This window comes from Oncorhynchus keta, chromosome 12 (assembly GCF_023373465.1).
Source record: "Oncorhynchus keta strain PuntledgeMale-10-30-2019 chromosome 12, Oket_V2, whole genome shotgun sequence".
NCBI classification, from domain to species: domain Eukaryota; kingdom Metazoa; phylum Chordata; class Actinopteri; order Salmoniformes; family Salmonidae; genus Oncorhynchus; species Oncorhynchus keta.
Genome location: NC_068432.1, coordinates 18,383,170 through 18,405,612, shown reverse-complemented (window position 1 = coordinate 18,405,612; position 22,443 = coordinate 18,383,170). Strand labels below are relative to the sequence as shown.

Below are 22,443 nucleotides of genomic sequence, written 5' to 3'. Positions count from 1 at the left end.
CTTTCCATTATGTCATTTGTTTTTCTGAGAGAGGGGGGACTGAGCCATAATCTTTCCTAGCAAGAAGAAGTGGAAAAGGGGAAAAAGTAGGGTGAGAGAAAGCGAGAAAAAAAAAGAAAGTCAATTCCATAAACATTTTTTTCTTCACAAAAGTGGACAGTGTGACGGGCCATTAACTTCCTCACTAAAACTTTTTACAATGTCCTGCCACACATTCCAGATCTGCTGCCTTCTTCCTCTGAAGCAGCACCTAGTCAGTCACCCTGCAGTGCACCACAGCACCCAGATATAGTAACGATAGAACCGACACTCGAGAAGTGACAAGCCATTGGCCGAGAGCCAACAAAGGCCAAGAATCAGCTGGGCAAAAATAGGCCAAGCTGCCACTGTACAGTCCTTTTTATACTGAACAAAAATATAAATGCAACATGCAACAATTAACAATTTTACTGAGTTCAGTTCATATAAGGAAATCAGTCAATTTAAATAAATAAATGAGGCACCTAATCTTTAGATTTCACATTACTGGGCAGGGGACCAGCCACGGGTGGGGCTGGCTCCCAAGTGGGTGGTCCTTCTGTAGCACAGTTGGTAGAGCATGGCGCTTGTAACGCCAGGGTAGTGGGTTCGATTCCCGGGACCACCCATACGTAGAATGTATGCACACATGACTGTAAGTCGCTTTGGATAAAAGCGTCTGCTAAATGGCATATATATTATTATATTATTATTATATTATTATTATTATTATTATTATTATTATTATTATTATTATGCCACTGGGGAGCCAAGCCCAGCCATTCAGAATAATTTTTTTCCCCCACAAAAGGGCTTCATTACAAACAGAAATACTCCTCAGTTTCATCAGCTGTCCAGGTGGCTGGTCTCAGACGATCCCACAGGTGAAGGGGCCGGAAGTAGAGGTCATGGGCTGGAGTGGTTACACATGGTCTGCGGTTGTGAGGCTAGTTGGACATACTGCCAAATTCTCCAAAACGACATTGGAGGCAGCTTATGGTAGAGAAATGAACATTCAATTCTCTGGCAACAGCTCTGGTGGACTCCCTCAAAACTTGAGACATCTGTGGCATTGTGTTGTGTGACAAAACTGCATATTTGAGCATCCTTTTATTGTCCCAAGCGCAAGGTGCACCTGTGTAATGATCATGCTCTTTAATTAGCTTCTTGATATGCCACACCTGTCAGGTGGATAGATTATCTTGGCAAAGGAGAAAAGCTCACTAACAGGGATGTTAACAAAATTGTGCACAACATTTGAGAGAAATAATCATTTTGTGCATATAGAACATTTCTGGGATCTTTTATTTCAGCTCATGAAACATGAGACCAAGACTTTACATGTTGCGTTTATATTTTTGTTCAGTATAGTTAATCTATAACTACATTTTTGACACCTGAAGGGATAGTATAGTAGCTCCTTTGACTGTGCTCAGACTTGAAAGGCACTACTGGCTAGACGGCTCATCAATTTAACAGAGAGCAGAAGCATCTCCTCTGAGAGGCTTCCTGAGCCCCAAACGACAGACAGTTTACTCCAGTCAAAAATAGTCCTCCCTCTGCCTGACCACCAAGATTAGTATTCCGAGGCCATTTAATAGTTCGCAACAGTTAGAACATAATATCCACGCTCTGCTTTTATGCTGCACCTCCTAGTGGAATTAGTAGCATAAAAGCAAGCCTTGTGTGTCCTGGCTACTTCCAGATGGCTTTGGGAGTGCTTTTATCTTTTTTTCCCCTCTCTTTCACTTTCTCTCTCCCTTTTTTTTCATACATGAAAGCACCGTCTGCGGATCTTTTCTTAGCGGGTTGATTGTCTCTTCATCCCGAAAATAAAAAAAATTCTTAGAGTATTTCAGAAGGGAGTCTCTTCCATAAATGGGATTCATAGCTTTCTAATCTGTGCTGAGAAATTGATCTAAAACTTTCCCAGAGCTATCGTCCAACTTACATAATGCAATAAAGGCCATGCCTTGGAGGATATTTACTTTCATGGCCATTTACGTGGCAAACAAATCATGCTTTCTTTTCTCGGTTGGCATTGTGGTAGAGTATGACAGAGTTTATTTCCGTCACGAAATGGCCCACAAAGATTAAATCCAACTGGTATATTTTTTAGGGGGGAATGTTGCGACAAGACCAATCTGGCAAATGATGCAAGTGTCGTCAGTGTCATACCATGTTTATAGATGGTAGATTTTCATACAAAATAAATCAAGAACATATTGCATCGATGGTAAGCTTCGGTCTTAACCATGGAACATTTCTGCATACAACAGAATGCTATTTTGCTTGATAGCAATGACAACTACGTGCAAAATATAATTTTCACATGGTTAATGGATTGTCATATAATTGAAGGGTGCAGACTAAATGAAGTCTGGAATGGTGGTCAGGTCTGACATAGCACATTTCCCTAATACCGTTACACAAAAGCCATGCGTTTGCTGTGGTGACAGCTAATAGAAAGACCTAAGTGCATGGTTATGGGATCATTTTAGGACACGCGACAGTGCTCTCCCACACTCACTGGAACCTGCTTAAACACCCAGACTGCCTCGGGTAAAAAAATAAATACTGGCCCAGCTCGACTGGCCCAGCTCTGCCAGTGCCAACAAATTCCTCTCCTAATTTCAGTCACAGATAAACACTAGATAATCTTATAGCCGCTGCAATGTACGATACGTGGTTATGTCATTACAACAACAACATCAGTGTTCTTCTGCTGAGCCAGATAGAGAATCAGTGGCATTTTATGATAAGGGCTGATTTTCATCCTTCCCAGATGTTTTCCTTTTCTGACAAAATCCTTCTAATTGAGATATTTTGATGCGGGTGTGACGTAGTCTGATTAGTCAGGTCACACGTTCTCTCACTCTCCCCAATTTACACCAAGGTTGGTTGTACTCGCTCCAGCCAACGCTGTCCTCTGGGTGAGTAGGTTAACCAGCTGGTTATTATTTTTTGATATGTAGTCAACACAGGCAGCCACAGATACATTAACAGTGATCATTCAGACTGTTTAATATACAGACAGTTTGTCGGGCTGACATGTATAGTTACTAACTGAAGCTTCAACTAGGCTTGGACAGTATACTGTACACCAGGGCATTTTTAAATACCCAGGGTATGATTTTCAATACAAATGGTTTTGAATATTTGTATTTTTAAAGAAACACATGCACGCACACACACTATGTGTAACCCCAGTCAGATGTCTGTCTGTCTCTCCCCCCCCAGCGTGTCTGCGGCTTTCTGGGCGATGAAAGGTAGTGGGCTCCGGGCCTGACAAAAACACCAATCCATACTGGCCACAGGCTCCTCTCCAATCTATTTCTGCTCAGCTGGTTTTAAATGAAGTTATTATGACTCATTAAAATGCCCGCAAGCTTGTGGAAGTCGGCCAATTACGATTTAAATTTAGCCTCTCTCACAACCAAGCGCGCTCCCCCCACTCCTCCCTCCCCTAGCCCCCCGTCCAGTACACTTCTCTGGCTCTTTTTTTGCATTGCTATCCCCCCCCTCCCTTTTCGCCTGTTCCAACCACACATCACTGCTTTTCAACCACAGATTTACAGCTGGTATCAATTCCTTGATCTTTGAACACAAACAGAACCCAATACACAAACAAGTAATTTCTGCCCGGAGACATGCAAACAAATACACACAATAACTTCAAAAAGGGGAGACACCTTGAGTTACGTTGTTTCCTTACGCCTGCAGTTCCAAAAATGTTAGTGAATAAAAAATATCTAACAAAAATAGTCGCCCCTCAATTGCATATACTTTCAGCCCAAAACGTTAACGTTTCCTTGCAAGTATTTTTCTGACTCAAATCATGACCGCTTCACATCACTGCTTCACATCACTGCTTCACATCACTGCTTCACATCACTGCTTCACATCACTGCTTCACATCACTTCCTGAATATTGACTTCCATGTCTTGTTATTAATGGGACAAGGTTGACATTTAAGGGATAAGTGTTGATGCTATCATTCTATTTCGTAATTCTTTATTGCATTCCTCAGAACTTGCTTAGTGATAAGAATGATTATCTCTACCAATAACGCAATACATGGGTGTGTCATTCTGACAGATCTATAGTACCTGCCATTCCCTGTTTGGGCCTTAAGCCCATGTCAAGGATCTTCCACTGAAAATAAAATACCTACGACCACGCAATGAAGTCCACCTGATCCTTGTACAGCCCCCCTTGAGCAACGTTCACCATTCTGGGAATGAGGTGCACTTCTTTTCAAACAGCCCTCCCCCAACCCCAACACAGCATGGTGAACCTAACACATGTTTCTCCCTTGTAGACATGCTTGTGTGCCTTCTCCCCCTCTCTGAAATGTGTGTCGAGGTGCATGTGTGTGTTTTCTGCCATATCACTTGTTCCTTTTCAGCAGAACAAATGAATTGAAACCCCCCTTTCCTTTCCAGTGAGTGACACCCACCCACCCCCTTTCCTCCAGTCTCTGACAGAGAAAAAAAGAAAGGATGAACCATATCCAACATTCTATGGGCTGTGTTCTGTTTTAGAAAGGCACACAGTGTACTGTGCAGCTCATAAAACTCTAAAACATCCTCCAGACGCTGCCGCAATCACCCTCCATCAAAACACTCACTGCACTCACCCTCCACACAAAACACACCATCTCGCATACAAAAATAAGAGCCGGCATCGAGCTGAATACCAAATCAGCCCATTAGAGCACAGGGGCACTCGCTACTTAGCAACCAAAGGGATTTAAAGCTGCAATACCCTGACAACAAAGGAGTAAGGGAGTAAGATCAAGGTCTTTTTTCTACATGGGTATTATGGGCTAGTTGGGAGCTTCCTTGTGGGTTTTCTTTTTAGCACCAGAGATGTTTCTTTAACTAGGTGATGGTTAACGGACAAGTCAATTTTGAATATCCTATTGAATCTTATGAGTAAGGTGTCTTGTCGCCGAGGTAATTCGATGGGGGCTACTTAATTTGAAATAGGTGAAAGCATCGTAAATCATTATGTATCAATATGACTCGATTTAATTGACCTCGTGTTAAGATCTGAAGCCGGGCCAAATGTGTTTTGTAGTACTAGACATAATTATATGAGCGGTACAATGAACGTCGAGAGAGACTCGTTTAGTAAGAACAGTCATAAAAACACACAAGGTCAGATATTGAATGACTAGCGCTCAAGTACCATATAATAGTAGGTTATTGAAACAGGATCCAACTTAGACAACATTCAGTAGTAATTAGTGGTTTACTATAATGACACAAACACTGTAGCACCTCACCTACTGGGGGAATAGTCTAGAAGCTTAAGAGAATCAAGAGAGATGGCCTTAAGGGACAAGCAAACTAAACTGGGCCATCCAGTTCCGTCATAGTGTAACGACAGATGACTAACAGTCAAAGGCGTCACCTCCCATTATGTACAGTACAGTCAAATCAAATTTATTTATAAAGCCCTTTTTACATCAGCAGATGTCAAAGTGCTTATACAGAAACCCGGCCTAAAACCCCAAACAGCAAGCAATGTAGATGTAGGCCATCCTTGTCACATACTGTACAGCCTAGATAGACCATCCCTCTTCCAGAGGCTTATAGAGTGCAGCCAGGTAGATACATTGAGTTCTGGCTAAAATGGGACAGTTTACTGAAAGAACACTATTTCCACCAGTCAAGTCTCATTTCAGGTGGATGGAGGTCTTAACTGGTTCCCTCCTGCCTCTGTGTGTGTGTGTGTGTGTGTGTGTGTGTGTGTGTGTGTGTGTGTGTGTGTGTGTGTGTGAGTGAGAGAGAGAGACTGGAAGCGTTTTTTGATGAGGAGAGAAGTTGCCGGACAATTACTGAGGCCATTATAGCCAGGGACCCAATCGTCTCTTCTGGACCTTTGTAATGGAGGCAGATTTATGCCCCAAATAATTCAAGTGTTGTTTTTAAATAGGGGTTTAATGTACATCAACAGGTCAGGGAAAGTATTATGGGTTTAAACCACAAGAGAGGAGTTAGGGCACACGGCCAAACAGAAGCTTGGCCCATTTATCCATGCCGTCTGTCATCCTGTGCTAATGTACTGGAGGGAGGGAGGAGGGGAGGGAGTAGGGGCGGTGAGCTATGGTTTCAGCTGTTGTGAAAAATATACATGTAAATCACAGGGCATTTTCTTTTCTACTTTTTCCCCCCCAAAACTTTTAATAGAGCTTTTCCTCCACAACCCCCCACCACGTCCCCCCTCCCTGTCCTGATTCACAAGGCCCTTCTCTATTTTGGAATATGTGGCTTGGAAGGCAGTCAAGTTCCATTAATTTCTGGTTTGGGTACAGTATGTTCTTGGACACATCTGCGAGTGATCATAAACACGCTGGAATGCTGGCAGAACATCCAGACCTGCCGGCACAACCATGATGTCATCACTGAGGGAATAGCTGGAGCGGGGCCAAGAAAGCTCCACCGAGCCGCTCCACTATTCTCTACTCCTCGCTCGCTCTCTGTTCTGCTCCCACGGCAGTGAGACAGATGAGAGAGAGAGAAAGAAAGAAAGAAAGAAAGAGAGAAAGAGAGAAAGAGAAACACTTTCACCTGGGTTTTTCTCATCATCCCCCCTACTTCCTCTTTCCCTCTCCCCAGCACTCCGTTTTTCTAAATACCTCACATTTTTCAATGTCTTAATGCTTTAGCCATTTATATGGCGCGCACAAAGAAGTGGGAGCAGGTGTCAGTCAGGTGCACTGAGAGTTAACTAGCAGATTATGTCAGGGTTGATATGAGGGGGGCTGCAGGAAAGAGGGGGAGGTCCAAGATCTTGGCTCGTGGCTCCTCTGCTCTGTAATGGCAACCCAATGTACAGTTTGATATTTAGAGTCAACTTGGTGACATGGACTGGGTCTAAGACAACCTCTGTCAAGGTTTTCTTAGGTTGCCAGAGTGTTAACTTTTAACACTGTCATCCAAGTAAGGGTTAGAGCAGGAAGACCGACAGAAAAGACAATGCTAACAATGGGAGCAGAAGAATCCCCCAGGGCTGATAGTGGGACAAACAGTGAGCCATCGCAGAAATATCTAGCAACCCCAAAACAGGTGACTGTCCTTCCTGAGTGTGGCTGGCTGGCTAACCGAGTTTGAAACCAGCAAAACAAGCTTTGGAGACATTTTTAAGTCAGTGAGGGGGGATAATATGGCAGAGTGAAAATAACAGTATACACACGTAGCCTCAGAGTGGAGGAGGCAAGCTGTACTGTCATGTTCCAGCAAACATGACACTCTTTTCATGATAGTCCACCGGCAGTAATATCCCCCATGTGATCCTGGCTGGGTCTCGCCGTCTGGACGTAATGTGCCTTTGTGTGTCTGTATTAGAGTCCGTGTGGGTTTCTGAGTGCATGCGTGTGTATTTGCAGTGTGTGTCTGTGCGTGGCGAGGGAGGGGGCCTGCTGCCGGACGAGACTGCTCCCTAGCCTAGCTCAGACGGCTGAGCTAATGAAGTCAAGTGAGGCCCAGAGCTGGGTCTCCCTGGAGAATAGAGCCCAGACTTAATCAGGCCGGGGCGGCCAGGACGGGCCTGTTAATGACACAGCCCTGGGAGTCTGGACGGCGTGCACACGTGGCCCTGTGTGTGTCTACTGTATGTCATTTAATCTAGTTTCTGTGTGTGCATGTGTGTGCGCACAGCATGTCTGTCCATTACAACATTCAACCAATTCAGTTTCTCTCAGTACAAGTTTAGTTGGCTTTGCAAGCCAAAGCTCATATAGGGTTTCATTTCTGCCACTTCACAGCCTATACAGTTGGTTAATCTGTGAACTCTTGGCTGTTACTGTAAACAGAGGATTAGAGCTTTTGGATCTAAAAAAGACGTTGAGATAAAAACTTGCTTTGATGGTGCATTATTTCCGCTCACTGAGCCTGAACAGGTTTGGAGAAGAGGAATAATTACATCATATAAAGCATCCATGTGCTTTACAAAATGTAACTATAAATCACCTAAGTCTGTGGGCCAACTGGTCCCAAGACTATTCCACAACACTCTACCAAAAGGGATACCAGGGCATCTCACATCACACCTCCTAAAGGGCCTGAGTTTCTCCCTTCCCTGTTGCCAAACAGCTGAGTCACTGTTCCTCCAGGCCACTCTGCCTTCCCCTCGCGGGCTCCCAGGACACGGTGACCTTAACTTGGGGAAAAACACAGGCACACGCCACTTCTTTATTGGGCCCACGGCCCACCGAGGCCCACTCATCAGCTTACCATATCGGTGCTAGACATCCACCAGACTCCTCTTACATTCAACAGTTACCCCCCCCCTCTGATGGCTCAACCACCGCCACGGCAAACACTAACTGCTCGACAGACAATAATACATTAAAAAAATCCCCACTCATAACAAACACTAGAAAAAAAAACTGGCACAAGACTCACTGTACATACTGTACCCTCGGCTGTGGCAGGCAGCCCAGACTGGCGAGCCGCCAAGTCCCCGATAAAACAAGCACACAGAGGGAGAGAGAGAGAGACAGAGAGACAGAGAGAGAGAGACAGACCGAGAGAAAGAGACAGAGAGAGAAAGGGAAAAAGAGAGAGAGAGAAAGGGAAAAAGAGAGAGAGAGAAAGAGAAAAAGAGAGAGAGAGAAAGAGAAAAAGAGAGAGAGAAAGAGTGAGAAAGAGAGAGAGAGAAAGAGAGAGAGAGAGAGAAATAAAGAGAGAGAGAAAGAGAGAAAGAAAGAGAGAGAACGAGAGAGAACGAGAGAGAAAGAGAGAAAGAAAGAGAGAGAGAAAGAGAGAGAAAGAGAGAGAGAGAGAGAAAGAGGGAGAGAGAAAGAGAGAGAAAGAGAGAGAAAAAGAGAGAGAGAGAGAGAGAGAAGAGAGAGAGAGAGAGAAAGAGAGAGAGAGAAAGAGAGAGAGAGAAAGAGAGAGAGAGAGAAAGAGAGAGAGAGAAAGAGAAGAGAATGTGAGTGAGACAGGCTGCACTGGCGGACTGGAGCGGGGAGGGGAGGGACAGCGACGTCTGAAAAGGTAAACATCCCCACACAGTACACTGTGCATACCAACAAGTATTCCTCGTCCTCCTCCCTCCCGCCCGCCTTCCATCTCTCTTTCACTCTCTGTCTGTATGTCTGAGGCTAGGTGAAGGGTGGGGGCTGGTTTGGGGGGGGCAGATACAGGGACCTGTGAGCTGTCATTTCAGAGAGAGAGAGATGATAAAAATCAAGACACGCACCGAGGTCGGGATGGAAAAGAAGTTGAAAGTCTGAGGCAAAAAAAAATATCAAAGGGCCTCGGCTCGTCGCTCGTCTCTCCCTAACCGTCGCTGTCTTGATAGAAGCGCCTGTCTGCTTTACGCCAGACCAAAGCTCCAATGAGTCAACACTGACATGTACACAGCACAGGTTGGCATTGTGCGTCAAGCCAGCCAGCCCTGCGAAAGTTTCAGCGCTTGAGCTAAAAATACACTGCCCACATCCTTCACTCACTTTTCATTGTTGAGGGGAATCATTTCTTGTGGTTCTTCCTAGAGTTTCAAATGTGTGTGAAAAGGCAGGCAGACGGTTGTTTGCCATTTCCTTTTTTAGCTTGCCACCCATTGACAACTTCAATTAAGTATTTCTGGAGGGTGGCCAAGAATTTGTCAGGTCAGAGTATTTACCTACTCACCTGTTGAAAGCAGTCAGCTTTATCATCCAGTAACCACTTCATACTCGTCACGACTCACAGCTCTGATAATGATTGGACCAATGATCTCCTGAATGACTTGGTTAATGATGATGCTAGACCAGATCTGGACTCAATCAGGATGGTGAAACTAAGGCCAACCAGGTCTGCCTTTACTATGCAGCCTAGGTGCTGAAGACTCATTTCCACAGGCACCCGGGAGCTAAGCAAGCCATAGTAAAACCCTCTTTTGAAGTCTTCTATAGTTTTTCACTGAGGCAAGGAGAAGCGGCTGAGTCCAGGATTACCCGACTCATTTTAAAACTTCCACATTGCAATAATTCTTCCCCTAAGGATTGCTTGATTACACGCACCGTCTTACTGTCGCAGCAGGAGTTGCCTGAGGTGGCAGTGTACAATACAAACTCTGCTGAATTTCAGAGAGAAGAAGAAACTCAATGTTGTGTCACGGGATTTTGGCTCCAGGATCTGAGAAAGTGGGGAGGCTAGGAGAATGTGTTGGGGTCTCCGACCTGCAGTGTGTTTATTACACTGTTGTAGTCATAAATGTCACAGCCAGCTTTAATACAGACATGCTTTTTATTATGGATGTCAAACAAGAGCTGTATTTGTGGTCTTTCTGACTAGCGAATGTGTAGTAGTGGGGATTTGGAAGGGGATTCTAAAATAAACATAATATATTTCCTTAAAGCTGTATTTTTACATGCTGAGTCGTGCACAGAGCCAATTCACCGGCACAGCGTGAGGCGTCATTCATCTCCCCGCCGCAACATGGCGGGAGAGCCACCTCGGCGACAAATCAAAACCTGTGTTGCTACATCCTGGGGCCCCAGACTCCGGCATTAATTGCGAGATACTAATTTGTTTGTTCAAAACCCCTTTGAAACATGACTGAGGGAGAACAAACAATGGTGACATGACATCTCTCATTTCCATATAATGGGAGAGAAATGAACAACACTGTTGTGTTTCCAGTGTGGAAGGAACATTGTGGTTGTATGTGGAAACATATGTAAATCAAATCAAATTTTATCTGTCACATGCGCCGAATACAACAGGTGTTGGCAAACCTTCGTGAAATGTTTACTTACAAGCCCTTAACCAAAAATGCAGTTAAGAAAATATCCCCCCCAAAAAAGTAAGAGATAAGATGCGCACCGTGTTAAGAAGCAGTGTGGCTTGGTTGGGTTGTGTATCGGAGGACGCATGACTTTCAACCTTCGTCTCTCCCGAGCCCGTACACGAGTTGTAGCGATGAGACAAGATAGTAGCTACTAACAATTGGATACCATGAAATTGGGGAGAAAAAGGGGTAAAATAAAAAAAATTAAAAAGCAAATAGTCTGGGTAGCCATTTGATTAGATGTTCAGGAGTGGGGGGGGGGGAGATTTTCTTAAAACTGCATTTTTGGTTAATGGCTTGTAAGTAAACATTTCACTGTAAGGTTTACCTACACCTGTTGTATTTGGCGCATTTGACAAATACATTTTTATTTGATTTACATATGTTTCCACATACGACCACACAATGTTCCTTCCACACTGGAAACACAACAGTGTTGTTCGTTTCTCTCCCATTATATGGAAATGAGAGATGTCATGTCACCATTGTTTGTTCTCCCTCAGTCATGTGGCTTGGGGGTAGAAGCTGTTTAGAAGCCTCTTGAACCTAGACTTAGTGTGCCGACCTAGACTACCGCTTGAGGGGCAGTAGCAGAGAGAACAGTCTATGACTAGGGTGGCTGGAGTCCCATATGTCGTGTGGGTGGGCAGGAGGTTGGATCAGGCCAACACGTGGAGGGGTAAGGGGAAACCTACACAACAGGGAACCCAGAGTCCAATGGCTTTTACAGACCGTCTATAAACCATCTGCACTTAAGGCCCGAGGAAGAGAGGAGTCCAATAAAGAAAAAAGCCCAACTGCACTAAGTAGGCCCTGAATCCACAGGCCGTTCGTGGCCAGTGTCAGCCTGGCTGGATCAATAGCTGCTGTGTGTTGAATTACATGGCTTTTAGATGGCTAATGCCATGGCCCAGGCCCTAAACCAATGGGGCCAAAATCTCCACTGAATGTTGATTTAAAACCTCTGCAGCCCGTTGTAAATCCGGAAATATATCTAATGTTATGGGTCTTTATCTGTTCATGAAATCATATCCGTGAGTACTACACTGGACACAAATATGAATGCAACATGCAAAGTGATAGTCACATGTTTCATGAGTTGAAATAAAAGATCCCAGAAATGTTCACACACAAAAAGCTTATTTCTCTCCTGTTAGTGATAATTTCTTCTTTGCCAAGATAATCCAGCCACCCTACAGTTGTGACATATCAAGAAGCTGATTAAACAGCATGATCATTGCACCTTGTGCTGGGGACAATAAAAAGCCACTCTATAATTTGCAGTTGTGTCACACAACACAATGCCACAGTTATCTCAAGTTTAGGGAGTGTGCAATTGGCATGCTAATTGCAGAAATGTTCACCAGGGCTGCTGCCAGAGAATTTAATGTTAATTTCTCTACCATGAGCCTCCTCTAATGTAGTTTTAGGGAATTTGGCAGTACGTCCAACTGGCCTCACAACCGCAGACCACGTGTAACCACGCCAGCCCAGTACCTCCACATCTGGCTTCTTTACCTGTAGGATCATCTGAGACCAGTGGACAGCTGATGAAACTGGAGGTTTGCACAACCAAATAATTTCCACACAAACTGTCAGAAACCGTCCCAGAGAAGCTCATCTGCGTGCTCGTCGTCCTCACCAGGTTCTTGACCTGACTGCAGTTCGGCATTGTAATCAACTTCAGTGGCCAAATGATCAACTTTGATGGCCACGGGCATACTGAAGAAGTGTGCTCTTCACGGATTAATCCAAATTCCAACTGTACCGGGCAGATGGCAGACAGCATGTAATGGCATCGTGTGGGCGAGCAGTTTGCTAATGTCAACTTTGTGAACAGAGTGCCACATGGTGGCGGTGGGATTATGGTATGGGCATGTATAAGCTACGGAAAATGAACACAATTGGATGTTTTAACATAATGCACAAGCCCCATGTCGCAGGAATCTGTAGAGAATTCCTGGAAGTTGAAAATGTCCCAGTTCGGGGGTGGCGTTTCAACATGGCTACGTAAAGACATTTTCTGAGGCCTCTCCACTAAGGGGTGAAACTTTTCTGTTTGAACCTGTTAACTATCAAAATGGGGTGGCATTCTTATTACAGTATATAGGCGAGGCTACATGTGACTATGTGTTCAGCACGTGCATATGAGTGCAATAGTGATAATGTTTAGGACAATTTAAAATATTAGGCTATTCATTTTTCATTCACATGTCCATAGATCTATGTTAATTCGCCATTATTCAACATAGGACATAAACACTTAATGGGCTTCCTGTTAGTAGCGTGACAGAAAATAGTGTAGGTACTATTTTTGGTTCTGTCGTTTCATTTTGAGACTTGGCAGTGGGGTTATATTTTTATTTGTAGGTTTTATTTTAGTTTAGCGTTACACAAGCGTGTTATTAATTGTTTTGTTTTTGTGATGCACTACTCATTCTGGGTTTAGTCTAATACCACTGTAACATAAACAGTTAATTTAAAGCTCCTGGAATGTTCGGGGTAGTGGGCATGTGGTCAAGATTAAGAAAATACTAACATCCTTAAAACAGGAAAGGGTTTCAATTGCGATGCTACACGAGACCCATTTATCTTCAACAGAACACGCTAAGCTGAAGAGGGACTGGGTGGGCCATGTGTACTTTTCTTCTTTTAGTTCAAACAAAAGAGGCACTGCCATCTTTGAAAATAAAAATGTCAGTCTCCCGAGTGGCACAGTGGTCTAAGGCTCTACAGCGCAGTGCAAGCTGTGCGACTAGAGATTCTGGGTTCGAGTCCAGGCGCTGTCGCAGCCAGCCACGACCGAGAGACCCATGGGGTGGCGCACAATTGGCCCAGCGTCGTCCGGGTTAGGGGAAGGTTTGGCCGGCAGGGATGTCCTTGTCTCATTGCACACTAACGACTCCTGTGGCGGGCTGGGTGAAGTGCACGCTGACATGGTCGCCAGGTGCACAGTGTTTCCTCCGACACAAAGGTGCAACTAGCTTCAGGATTAAGTGGGTATTGTGTCAAGAAGCTGGAGGACGCACGGGTCTCTCGACCATCACCTCTCCTGGGTCCGTATGGGAGTTGCGGCGATGAGACAAGACTAACTAAAGAATTGGATACAGTGAAATTGGGGAGAAAACGGGTGAAAAAAAAATTAAATAAAAAGAAAAAATGTCCAATTTATATTTGAGCACCAAGATAGACCATGAAGGACGGTTTATTTTGATTACAGGTAATATACTTCAACATATTACTATACTCCCTCAAATTTATGTCTGACATTATTTTTTTATTTAATCAATACTGAAAGGGACTTGGGTTTATTTCAGGAGATTTTAACTGTACTTTGGGTAAATTGGATAAATCATCAACTGCTCCAGTCTCGAATCATTGAGCCTCAAATACATCTGTGATTCATCTGGTTTAGTAGACATACTGTATGGAGAGAGTTAAATCCTAATGTCAGAGACTATACTTTCTACTTTAGACTCCATAATTCATATTCTAGATTGAACTATTTTTTAGGCCCTCTACTTACTAGCATTTTGTCCAGTCATGTGATATTGGTTCTATAGTCATTTCTGACCATGCCCCAGTGTATATAGATACTGAAATTGGCAAAACAATCCCCAAAAACGAGAGGTCTCTGCTTAACAATGAAGGATTCTGCTCTGTGGTCAAAGATAAGTGTTCACATTACTGTCTCGACAATCAACTCTCTCCTGTCTCAGCTGCAACTATCTGGGATGCTGCTAAATAAAATATAAGGGGTCATATCATTTCCCAAGCCTCGATCATGAAGAAGCTTAGAATGGAAAATAGGAACAAATTGGAGGCTGTAAAGCATTTAGAACTTCTTAATAATCAACCCAGGTGAACTGGAATTCACTAGCTTGTGCTAAGGCCAAAATCAATTTAGAGCACACAAAGCATGTAAAAAATAAAACATTGATTTTTACCAAGCAAAAATATTATGAGTTTGGTAACAGTCTGAACGATTGATTAAATCTATATGGATGGCAGATGGCTCCACTTCTTATGATCATTGCTTATCAATAATACGTTTTGCGATTTCTAAAAATCTCTTTATACTTCACAATGTACAAGATAGAACAATGAAATGCCAAAATATCTGATTAAGATCCCCCCGAGTTTTGCAGCCGCCTAAGGCACTGCATCTCAGTGAAAGAGGCATCACTATGCCTTATGGCTAACGAGACATGGTGTGATGAAAGAAACATACTGAAACTCAAATCCTTCTGTTCACCTGATTTAGAATTCCTCACAATCAAATGTCGACCACATTATCTACCAAGAGAATTCTCTTCGATTATAATCACAGCCGTATATATCCCCCAAGTAGACACATCGATGGCTCTGAACGAACTTTATTTGACTCTTTGCAAACTGGAATCCATTTATCCGGAGGCTGCATTCATTGTAGCTGGGGATTTTAACAAGGCTAATCTGAAAACAAGACTCCCTAAATTTTATCAGCATATCGATTGCGCAACCAGGGGTGGAAAAACCTTGGATCATTGTTACTCTAACTTCCGCGACGCATATAAGGCCCTGCCCCGCCCTCCTTTCGGAAAAGCTGACCACGACCATTTTGTTGATCCCTGCCTACAGACAGAAACTCAAAAAAGAAGCTCCCACACTGAGGTCTGTTCAACGCTGGTCCGACCAAGCTGACTCCACACTCCAAGACTGCTTCCATAACGTGGACTGGGATATGTTTCGTATTGCGTCAGATAACAATATTGATGAATACGCTGATTCGGTGTGCGAGTTCATTAGAACGTGCGTTGAAGATGCCGTTCCCATAGCAACGATTAAAACATTCCCTAACCAGAAACCGTGGATTGATGGCAGCATTCACGTGAAACTGAAAGCGCGAACCACTGCTTTTAATCAGGACAAGGTGACTGGTAACATGACCGAATACAAACAGTGCAGCTATTCCCTCCGCAAGGCTATCAAACAAGCTAAGCGTCAGTACAGAGACAAAGTAGAATCTCAATTCAATGGCTCAGACACAAGAGGCATGTGGCAGGGTCTACAGTCAATCACGGACTACAAGAAGAAAACCAGCCCAGTCACGGACCAGGATGTCTTGCTCCCAGGCAGACTAAATAACCTTTTTGCTCGCTTTGAGGACAATACAGTGCCACTGACACGGCTTGCAACGAAAACATGCGGACTCTCCTTCACTGCAGCCGAGGTGAGTAAGACATTTAAACGTGTTAACCCTCGCAAGGCTGCAGGCCCAGACGTCATCCCCAGCCGCGCCCTCAGAGCATGCGCAGACCAGCTGGCCGGTGTGTTTACGGACATATTCAATCAATCCCTATACCAGTCTGCTGTTCCCACATGCTTCAAGAGGGCCACCATTGTTCCTGTTCCCAAGAAAGCTAAGGTAACTGAGCTAAATGACTAACACTTCCGTCATCATGAAGTGCTTTGAGAGACTAGTCAAGGACCATATCACCTCCACCCTTCCTGACACCCTACCCTAGACCCACTCCAATTTGCTTACCGCCCAAATAGGTCCACAGACGATGCAATCTCAACCACACTGCACACTGCCCTAACCCATCTGGACAAGAGGAATACCTATGTGAGAATGCTGTTCATCGACTACAGCTCGGCATTCAACACCATAGTACCCTCCAAGCTCGTCATCAAGCTCGAGACCCTGGGTCTCGACCCCGCCCTGTGCAACTGGGTACTGGACTTCCTGACGGGCCGCCCCTAGGTGGTGAAGGTAGGCAACAACATCTCCACCCCGCTGATCCTCAACACTGGGGCCCCACAAGGGTGCGTTCTGAGCCCTCTCCTGTACTCCCTGTTCACCCACGACTGCGTGGCCACGCACGCCTCCAACTCAATCATCAAGTTTGCGGATGACACAAAAGTGGTAGGCTTGATTACCAACAACGACGAGACGGCCTACAGGGAGGAGGTGAGGGCCCTCGGAGTGTGGTGTCAGGAAAATAACCTCACACTCAACGTCAACAAAACTAAGGAGATGATTGTGAACTTCAGGAAACAGCAGAGGGAACACCCCCAATATCCACATCGATGGAACAGTAGTGGAGAGGGTAGCAAGTTAAGTTCCTCGGCATACACATCACAGACAAACTGAATTGGTCCACTCACACAGACAGCGTCGTGAAGAAGGCGCAGCAGCGCCTCTTCAACCTCAGGAGGCTGAAGAAATGTGGCTTGTCACCAAAAGCACTCACAAACTTCTACAGATGCACAATCGAGAGCATCCTGGCGGGCTGTATCACCGCCTGGTACGGCAACTGCTCCGCCCACAACCGTAAGGCTCTCCAGAGGGTAGGGAGGTCTGCACAATGCATCACCGGGGGCAAACTACCTGCCCTCCAGGACACCTACACCACCCGATGTTACAGGAAGGCCATAAAGATCATCAAGGACAACAACCACCCGAGCCACTGCCTGTTCACCCCGCTATCATCCAGAAGGCGAGGTCAGTACAGATGCATCAAAGCTGGGACCGAGAGACTGAAAAACAGCTTCTATCTCAAGGCCATCAGACTGTTAAACAGCCACCACTAACATTGAGTGGCTGCTGCCAACACACTGACACTGACTCAACTCCAGCCAGTTTAATAATGGGAATTGATGGGAAATTATGTAAAATATATCACTAGCCACTTTAAACAATGCTACCTTATATAATGTTACATACCCTACATTATTCATCTCATATGCATACGTATATACTGTACTCTATATCATCTACTGCATCCTTATGTAATACATGCATCACTAGCCACTTTAACTATGCCACTTTGTTTACTTTGTCTACATACTCATCTCATATGTATATACTGTACTCGATACCATCTACTGTATGCTGCCCCGTACCATCACTCATTCATATATCCTTATGTACATATTCTTTATCCCCTTACACTGCGTATAAGACAGTAGTTTTGGAATTGTTAGTTAGATTACTTGTTGGTTATTACTGCATTGTCGGAACTAGAAGCACAAGCATTTCGCTACACTCGCATTAACATCTGCTAACCATGTGTATGTGACAAATAAAATTTGATTTGACTACAGACCCTGGTTTGATTCCAGGCTGTATCACAACCGGCAGTGATTGGGAGTCCCATAGGGCGGCGCACAATTGGACCAACATCGTCCAGGTTAGGGTTTGGCCAGAATAGGTCGTCATTGTAAATAAGAATGTGTTACACACACACACACACACACACACACACACACACACACACACACACACACACACACACACACACACACACACACACACACACACACACACACACACACACACACACACACACACACACACACACACACACACACACACACACCAAAAGGTTGGGGTCACTTAGAAATGTCCTTGATCTAGAAAGAAAAGCCCATTTTTCGTCCATTAAAATAACAAATGGATCAGAAATACAGTGTAGACATTGTTAATGTTGTAAATTACTATTGTAGCTGGAAACGGCTGATATTTTTATGGAATATCTACATAGGCGTGTAGAGGCCCATTTTCAGCAAACATCACTCCTGTGTTCCAATGGCACGTTGTGTTAGCTAATCCAAGTTGCTAATTTTAAAAGGCTAATCAATCATTAGAAAATCCTTTTGCAATTATGTTAGCACAGCTGAAAACTGTTGCCCTGATAAAAGAAGCAATAAAACTGGCCTTCTTTAGACTTGTTGAGTATATGGAGCATCAGCATTTGTGGGATCGATTTTACTGGCTCAAAATGGCAAGAAACAAAGACATTTCTTTCTGAAACTCATCAGTCCATTCTTGTTCTGAGAAATGAAGGCTATTCCATGCGAGAAATGTCAAAGAAACTAAAGATCTCGTATAACGCTGTGAACTACTCCCTTCACAGAACAGGGCAAACGGTCTCTAACCAGAATAGAAAAAATAGTGAGATTTTTCAGTACATAATACACTCTTAGCTTTGAAAGATGCAAGGAGGTACTTGCAGATTCCCGACCACATCACTCTGGTCACCGATTGCCCCCCCCCCCCAAAAAAAAAGGAGTATTGGACTTCTGGACTGTAAGACGAAGGGTATTGCTGACCTTATGCCTTTATTTACTCAGGACACTCTTAAATTGTTTCAACAGATAAAAACTGAGTTTGACATACCCAACAAAGATTTGTTTAAGTACCTACAAATTGGATACTTCATCGAGAGTCAGAAGAAAGTCGATATACTATGTTTTCAAATTACTGAAGTTGAAAAACTATTTAAGAATCTTACTGTTCTGAGAGTTTTAATCTCCGACATATATTCTATTTTAGCGAACAGAAGTGCCTCATCCTATGACGCGTTGAGACATGTTTGGGAGAGAGACATTGGACATGCATTTGGTGAGGAAGAATGGGCTTCTATCTGTGAAAGGGTCAACCCCAAATGCACCTCCATAAGCATACAAGAACTACATTTCAAATGTTTTCATAGAACCTACTTTACACCTGTCTGCCTTCATAAAATGTTTCCCAATGCATCACAGTTACGTTTCAAATGTAAACAGGATACTGGCACCTTCATGCACATTTGTTTGGTACTGTAGCAGAATCTAGTCTTATTGGAATGATATTCATTTACACAAAGAATATCTGCAAGTAGCTTTTTCACCAAATGTATATTTTCCTCTACTTTGATTGTAAATGTTGCGTTTGACCCGGACTCTGAACATCTGTTCAATACCCTTGTTTACTTAGCCTAAAAATGTATATTGTTATTATGGTCCACGCCTGATGTACCATCTGCGAGAATGTGTCTTTCTCAAGCGTCTGCTATTATACCCATAAAGGCACTTACCTTTGATTTACACTAAAGTCTGATACATTTTGGAAAATCTGGTCTCCATTATGGTCCTATGTAGAAAAGCTCCCATAAATGCCCCATGTTATAATTGTGATGTTTGTATATATTTTTTTCTCAATTTTATGACTGCCTTTTTGTGTAATGTTTTCCTGTATCCTTATTCCTTTGATTGTACTTTGTGTGGTGGTGCACTTTGTTTGGTTGTCTATGTAAAATAACATTTTCATAATATAATATTCATACAAAAATAAAATGTCCCAGTTCTTCCATAGCCTGCATACTCTCTACATGTCACCATTGAGCATGTTTGGGATGCTCTGGATAAACGTGTACGACAGCGTGTTCCAGTTCCCGACAATATCCAGCAACTTCGCACAGCCATTGAAGAGTAGCAGTACAACATTGCACAGACCACAATCAACAGCCTGATCAACTATGTGAAGGAGAAGTGTAGCGCTGCATGAGGCAAATGGTGGTCACACCAGATACTGACTGGTTTTCTGATCCAAGCCCCTATTGTTTTTTAAAGGTATTTGCATTTCTGCATTCCCAGTCATGTGGGATCCATAGATTAGTACCTAATGAATTGATTTCAGTTGACTTATTTCTTTATATGAACTGTAAAAATTGTTGCGTTTATATTTTTGTTCAGTGAAGTTATCCCATTTCAATATCAAGCCTGTACAATGCACAGCCAATACCCTGAGTCGATATTCACACAATAGTAAGGAATTCCCCTAGACCACGATGTCACACCCTGACATAGAGAGCCCTTGTTTCTCTATGGTGTAGTAGGTCAGGGCGTGACTAGGTGGTATTCTAGTTTATAATTTCTATGTTGTGTTCTAGTTTATATTTTCTATGTTGGTGTTTTATATGATTCCAATTAGAGGCAGCTGGTAATCGTGGTCTCATATTTAAGTAGTTATTTTTCCCACCTGTGTTTGTGGGACATTGTTTTGTGTTTGTGCACCACTTAGTCACGTTTTGTGGTTTGTTTATTGTTTTGCTGAAGTTTCACTTAGTAAGAAAGATTTGGAACTCTACGTATGCTGCGCCTTGGTCTCGTTCTTACGACAACCGTGACACACTAAAAATTCTATCCCATTAACCCCCAGTGTAAAAGAGCCAACTTCGTTGTACATTTTTTTGTAAGACAGAAGTAACAAAAGATGCCGAGAAGCTGCTGTGTTGTTCAACGTACCATGTAACCAGGTCAAAAATCCCAACCTACGGTTCGCAATGCTCCCACTTAAGGATATAGAGCCTGCACGAAAAGCCCTGTGGCTTCAGGCTACTTGGCGTGGGACCTGGTGTCCAGGTAGGCTACACGTAGCTATGTGTAGTCCGTTTAACTCCACTCACTACTTGCATCTGTATAATCTCTTTTTTGGTGATGTTGGTCTTGGCTAGCTTACTGTTCCGGTTGGTAGCAAGCACTCACGTGGCTGCTAGCACCGTCATGAAAAGGGGCATGGGGGAGGTTCTATGATATTACGTAATGAGAACACTCGGGAGCAGGCGCTGTTGAAAAGTCATCCTTAGACATGTACTTTTCTTGAATGAAGTTATGTAACTGACTTAAACAAGCACATTGGGGTAACGTTGGCGTTGTGGTAGGAACCCATGGGTTGTTTTCCACCAAGGCGTACGGGACCGCAGAGTTCTATTCAATACCGACTGGGACTATATCAAATTCCATAATGTTCATGTTCATATAGTGTAAAATGTAAACAAAAGAAAAAGTACAATTGTTTTGCTATGCATTGTTAAAACAGGGTATAACACAGGATGAAAAATCTCTACATGTACAGTATTGTTTTTGTAAATACATGCAGTATAGATACACATTCATAGACAGATATCTGTACAGACACACAAGTGTTGATTCTTACCTGAGTGAGACAGCAAGTGCATCCTAAGGCGTAGGCTGTCCAGGAAGCGTTTCCCACACAGCTCACATCCATAGGTCTTCATACCGCTGTGCAGCTTCCTGTAAAGACGAGGGAGAAGCACATCTTCAGGACATTGTCTGGATTTTACAGTCAATATCAAAATCAGACAGAGATACATTCATGAATGAAACCTGTGATTTGACATTCAGCTGCCTACATCACTGTTCAGTGTTGCTCACAATGATATCCTTGTATTGTCAAACACTTTGCTTCTCAGATACTGGTAAGACAGCGTCACCGACCATGAATCAGTACATCAAAGCATAACAGTAAACGGAGCTCGACCTTATTCCAGCTATAAAATCACTAACTGTTATTCCACTGGAGGTGTTACTGTGGCAAGCATGCACACCCGTCATAGAATTGACGCACATTGGATGGATTAGGTCCTATAAAGTGGACTATGATTTACACAGAGACGTACAAGGGAAGCCGGTTTACAATATGAGCCTTTATTATTTCGTGACAGTTTTGAGTCCCCTTGTCAATTCCTTTTATTTTGGACCCTTGTTATGGGAATGGCTCCTTTATCGCTCAGTCAAAATGGCCACCACCTGAAGGAACACGCGTTGGTGCCGAGCTACATGGTTGTGGCCCAGAAGGTCAAGCCTAAACTAAGGTTAACTATTTAATTACACAGAAAAGGAAAATGGGGGTTAGATAACTATGCAACCTTCGGCAACCTTGGACAACCTATGTGAAGATTTCAGTTTGGCGATGTGGTAGGAACCTTGACAACTCAATCTGTTGCAAAATCCTCAAACACCCCAGGGGCAGATCCAAAATTAGCTTTTGTTCAGATGTATCTAAATCTGTTCTGAAGCAATTAAAG

The 22,443-nt window shown here is 43.6% G+C and overlaps 1 protein-coding gene across 3 annotated transcripts in view; it reads right to left on the bottom strand.

Annotated features, from left to right (window-relative positions):
- The window catches only part of LOC118391052 (zinc finger and BTB domain-containing protein 16-A), a 155,848-nt gene that overhangs the window by 83,041 nt on the left and 50,364 nt on the right, over positions 1-22,443 (bottom strand). For all 3 annotated transcript variants that reach the window (XM_035782023.2, XM_035782025.2, XM_035782024.2), the window contains exon 3: positions 21,552-21,649. In XM_035782023.2, the coding sequence (XP_035637916.1) occupies positions 21,552-21,649 (98 nt within the window). The remainder of the gene's footprint in view (positions 1-21,551; positions 21,650-22,443) is intronic.